General features: G+C 38.1%; 1 protein-coding gene across 5 annotated transcripts; it reads right to left on the bottom strand.

The window, feature by feature from the left end:
* Positions 1 to 180: 180 nt before the first annotated feature.
* On the bottom strand, positions 181 to 4,269 carry LOC135653118 (dolichyl-diphosphooligosaccharide--protein glycosyltransferase subunit DAD1). 5 transcript variants are annotated; one of them, XM_065174627.1, is made up of 7 exons: positions 4,166 to 4,259; positions 2,866 to 2,971; positions 2,619 to 2,736; positions 2,419 to 2,466; positions 654 to 741; positions 524 to 567; positions 181 to 449 (listed from the first exon to the last, which is right to left on the bottom strand). In XM_065174627.1, exons 3-7 carry the CDS (start codon positions 2,700 to 2,702, stop codon positions 366 to 368), a joined length of 348 nt encoding a protein of 115 aa, XP_065030699.1. In that variant the 5' UTR covers positions 2,703 to 2,736; positions 2,866 to 2,971; positions 4,166 to 4,259; the 3' UTR covers positions 181 to 365. The 5 variants fall into 5 exon arrangements, with proteins under 5 accessions (XP_065030699.1, XP_065030701.1, XP_065030697.1 ...); XM_065174629.1 differs by having other exon boundaries at positions 2,619 to 2,725; XM_065174625.1 differs by lacking the exon at positions 2,866 to 2,971 and having other exon boundaries at positions 4,166 to 4,269.
* Positions 4,270 to 4,718: the final 449 nt, after the last annotated feature.

Genomic DNA, 4,718 nt, shown 5'->3' with positions numbered 1-4,718 from the left:
GGATTCTCCTCTCTTTGTGTGCATTATTTCTTCAGATACCCTTCCCACGAGGCGCATCGCATCTGACAGTGCTACTGGGCTATGGCAATGCTCTTTAAATAGCCGTAGGGCATGGGAACGGATTTTTACCGCCGTAGGCGCATCACATCAAAGTACCGCCATTTCTTATATTCTTAAAGGTGAAGAATAATAATCTATATTCTTAATGTTCTAACAAAAGCACTAACAACACCACCAGAGTACGTGTAAATTTTGGTCCAATACAGAACTTTGTAATTGTAACATGAAGCATGCATGGCTAAGGAGGTCACAAATTTTGGTCCAGTAAAGAGAGAGAGAGAGAGAGTCCTTGGAAGTGCTACTAGCTAGCCGAGGAAGTTCATGATCACCAGGTGGAGTACCAGATTGCAGAGAACAAAATCAGCGAAAGCCCGTTCAGGAGGTAAATCCTGCATCCCTTGTTCTTGTTAATAATAACGAACGCTATTCAAAAGAGAAACCCTGAGGGGCTGTTAGTGTTCACCTTAAACTCCTTGTTCTCTTTGTTGACTTGAATGCGGAGACAAACTGCATTATCAAACAAAGCATTTATTTAATGATCCAAATGCAGTCCAAACCTCGAATTAAAGAAGTGGTGTGGTGTTGCCCCTTACCGGCCAGTACTGCTGTCCCCACACAGGACAAAACACCAGAGAGGAAAGAGTTGAAGGGAAATGATCCAACTATTCCCATGTATACAACCTGTGTTGCAAACAAATTTTACAAAATACATTTTCTAAATCACAATTTAGTCACCAAAACACATGCATTCTTCCTAGTCCATTAGCATCATCATCATCATATGAGGATAAACATAATTAGAATGACATGGATAAACAGTTAAATTATATTTTGAGGCATTCTAGGTGCCAATATCCCTTATTGCCCAAGATTCTAGGTGCTCTCCTAAGCAAAACAAAATGTTTATCTTACAAAAAATATGTAAGGTACATCAAAGGTACATCATTCAAACAAGAATTCTTAGGGATTATTATTACATGTGCAAGATGATTATTGCAAAAACATCAAAATACATTCATCTAGCCATCTATAGGAGAGAGAAAAAGGAAAGAGGTAGGGCGGTAGTGGTACTGACTGCCGGCTGAAGAGATGAGGAGAAAACAAACGAAAGTGGGAGGGCGGGGAGAGATGATGTCGACAGTGAACTATGGAGAGGTGGAGAGCAGACAAGGGATATAATGGCAGATGGAAAGAAGGAGAGAAGAGGGAAAGGGAAAGAGCAAAGGAAGAGGAGTGAAGTGAAAATGATAGCGACCGACTGCAGACAGGAGAGGGGAGTTGGGTCTGTGTGGTTCAAACTAGGTTTCAATGGGTTAAGATAAATTGAGGTGCCTGCCTAAATGAGGTCTAGCAAAAGGCGCCTCGCATAGCCCTTAAGACACCATGGTTAAACGCCTAGATGTCTCATGACAACACTGATATTCTTGCAGTTTTCATATTGCTACTTGAGAGTTTAGACGGCATTGCTTACACATTAATCTTCTTTAACTCACAATCTAGCTTTCCTTAAGGTTCGCCCTCATTACTTATTGACTATAAATTCCACCTATCTGTTCCTCATCATAACTTCTCCATATCAATGTAATCAATATTAAAATAAACTTAATAAAATTTTCGCAAACACTCATATCTATAAAGCATTATTGGTCTCACAACTTTCTTATAAAACTTTACTTTTAATCTCAAGGGTATCCGATGATCACACAAATATCCAAATCTCTTAGGGCCCTGGATGCTTCAAAACTAAAACTATCTAGGAATTTAATTACTTGAATTTAAATGGAGTCAGAAACCAATGAGGGCATATTATATTTAAGCTTCCTTGTAAATGAATTAATGCCACCAAATTATCAACTTCAAAAATCACCAAAAGATAAATGATAAAGCATCTATTTCGCATGGACTTTTATCTCATCTCATATTTCTTTATTGTATTTAACTATCATAAAATAATGATCAAACAAAGATTTATCCTATTGAAAACTCATATGCAAATGGCCTAAAAAATTTCAAAAATCTAGAACAAACGCTGCTCAGCATGTCAATTGAACATATGGAAGAAGTAATTTGCCAAAATAAACTCCCCCAAAATTCCCAAGAGTCTCTTGAAAAGTCAACATACTCTTCTTTCGTTGCCAATAATTACTCTGACATTTTCAATAAAAAAAATTTTCTGGTACAAGCTCCAAGTCTTAAATGAGAAGCATACAAGTTCCATAAATAAAATCTAGTTTGTTTTAGGATAAAGAAAACTATGAGCTAAATGAATAAAACCAAAGAGTCAACAATGTTTCTCGTCATAATAAGACCCATTGGTAGAGTAAGCAAATCACGACAGAAAGAATTGCAAACTCTTACCTGAATAATTGCTGTGGCGATTGCAAAAACCACATATAGATCAATAATCTGCAGATATGCATAAACATGGAGAAAAAAAGTCAAATGTAGCTTAACCCTCATTACTTCATCAAAAAAGAAACCGAGCTGGCCCTACTAGAAAATGAAGTGGCAATTCTACAAGGGCACACACACAAGTGCATAGAGGAAAAAATAAATACTTTGAGATTGGTTGGCGTGGCAGCATAAGCTGAGCGCAGTGAACGAATGAGAGCTTGGGCATCACTTGCATTTGACTTTGCCATTATCAACTCTTGCTTTCCTCAATCTGAAAACAGACTAAACAAGACACATTGACAGTTTTTCACTAAAATATGAAAAGAAAATAACACTGACATAGAAGGAAGATATGAAAAATGTAGTAGCAAAGAAGTTCACAAACACTTGGGGTTCACAAGAAATGTCTACCACGCCGGAAGAAAATTGGTTGGTCAATCGAACAATATTCACAATCATGTACCACAGTCTAACACAAGGCCTAGAAGGCTATGAACGTTCTTACGCTTGCTGGTCACTGGAACAAAAGGCAAAGAACCTAATGAGATCCTCTAGAGTTCAGACAGAAAAATCATGCAACAAAAGTATAAGAAACTTTATACAGCAACAAGCCATAAGTTCCAATTGTTTGGGGTCTATTCACATCTCAAACCCGAGGGGAAATCTCACTAGTCAAATGAGAGCATCCACTGGACCACTAATCCAATTTGTCTCCACTGTCTTTCTTATTGTATTCTGCAAACAATCTTCTTGGTTTCCGATCATGATAAAACACTTATCTTAGCAAATTTAAATGAGTTATAAGATAAGCCCTAGATTTGATTAACATCAACTGATGATTGATCTACCCCTCCACAAGCTAATCTTGCATGACAATCCACCAACCTAATATAAATGAAAATGAAAAACATCATTCTAGTCAAACTCATAAATCCGACTACACCACAAATAGCCCATTACACCTCCCAACATCGTTCTACGAGAATTGATTGGCATACCCGAATTTATTCTTTCAAAACCCACGTTAATGAATACCACGGATCTTTTGTTGCTTACCGACCATTTGAGTCTATCATTTCATTTACTACAAATTCTGAGTCATATCGGCCATACAAAATCCTCTTCCTATTTTGGCAGCACCGACCCCCATCATCTCACAAAGGATTACGCAACTTTCTCAAGGTTCGTGGAGCAGCAGCAACAACAAAGAACCAGTCAGTAGATCAATCATCGCAAGAAATCGCATCGACAGATGGTAGAACAAACCCTCTCAACACTACAAGTTATCAGCCCTAAAACCCAAATGATAAGGACTTGGGCGACCCAAAAGATAGACGAAGAATATAACTATGCCATCAGAATAATCGTTCTTTAAGAATCCAAAAAAGAATAACCAGTTGAGACGCAAAGATCGACACAAACCTTCAAGAAAGAGAAGAATAAAAAAAACGCGAGTAGATCTGTCGTCGCAAGAAATCACATCGAACAACGGTGGACTAAACCCTCTCAAAGATACAAGTTATTAGCATTAGGACTCCAACCGATCGGGTCTTGGCGTACAACAAGAAAGGAAATCGTTCCATCAGAATTATCATTCTTTGTAGATCCAAAAAGAACAACCGGATGAGATGCAAAGATCCAAAACAAACTTCAAGAAATACAATGAAAGGAAAGGAAGACGACGGAGAAGGGAAGAAATCAAGAGACGAACCCGAGACGAGTGAGCGCAGATGGACACCGGCCGCGCCTTCTCTCCGCCGTCGACGCCGAAGCGAAGCACAAGGGTTTATATCCGGAGAAACAAGCATTCTTTTTCAGCCCGTCTGTATAAACCTCTCCATTATACCCGGTCGATGATTTGACGGATCTACGTGGCTTTGTGGGCCCAATCAGAAAGCAGGTAATCGTGAAGATGGTAATATTTCTCACTTCACTCTTTAACGATGGCACGCGTGGTGCACGTGAAACGAATATATATATATATATATATATTTGTGTGTGTGTGTGTATATATGTATAAGTAAGTATGTATGTATATACATACATATATATATATATAAATACATATTTATATACGTACATATGTATATATATAGCTTCTCCTCCTGCTAGGAAGAATAAGGAATCACCATCCAATTCCATGACCCTGTGAAGGCTGCAAATTTTGGGACACTAACATCACCAAAGGACATTGAATCATTAGCACTTCCAGCTCTTTGCTTAGATTAGAGAGGATAGATAAATACTAAACATCAAACGACAAT

This window comes from Musa acuminata, chromosome BXJ3-11 (assembly GCF_036884655.1).
Source record: "Musa acuminata AAA Group cultivar baxijiao chromosome BXJ3-11, Cavendish_Baxijiao_AAA, whole genome shotgun sequence".
NCBI lineage: Eukaryota > Viridiplantae > Streptophyta > Magnoliopsida > Zingiberales > Musaceae > Musa > Musa acuminata.
This window is presented reverse-complemented; position numbering and strand designations above follow the sequence as displayed.

What these genes read in the sequence shown, in the direction of transcription:
- LOC135653118 (XM_065174625.1), bottom strand. Translation starts at nt 2,702, where the DNA reads ATGGCAAAGTCAAATGCAAGTGATGCCCAAGCTCTCATTCGTTCACTG. An exon ending in CCACGCCAACCAATCTCAAA is followed by an intron (nt 2,467 to 2,618) that starts GTATTTATTTTT and finishes GCATATCTGCAG; the next exon opens with ATTATTGATCTATATGTGGT. An exon ending in AAGAGAACAAGGAGTTTAAG is followed by an intron (nt 450 to 523) that starts GTGAACACTAAC and finishes CAAGGGATGCAG; the next exon opens with GATTTACCTCCTGAACGGGC.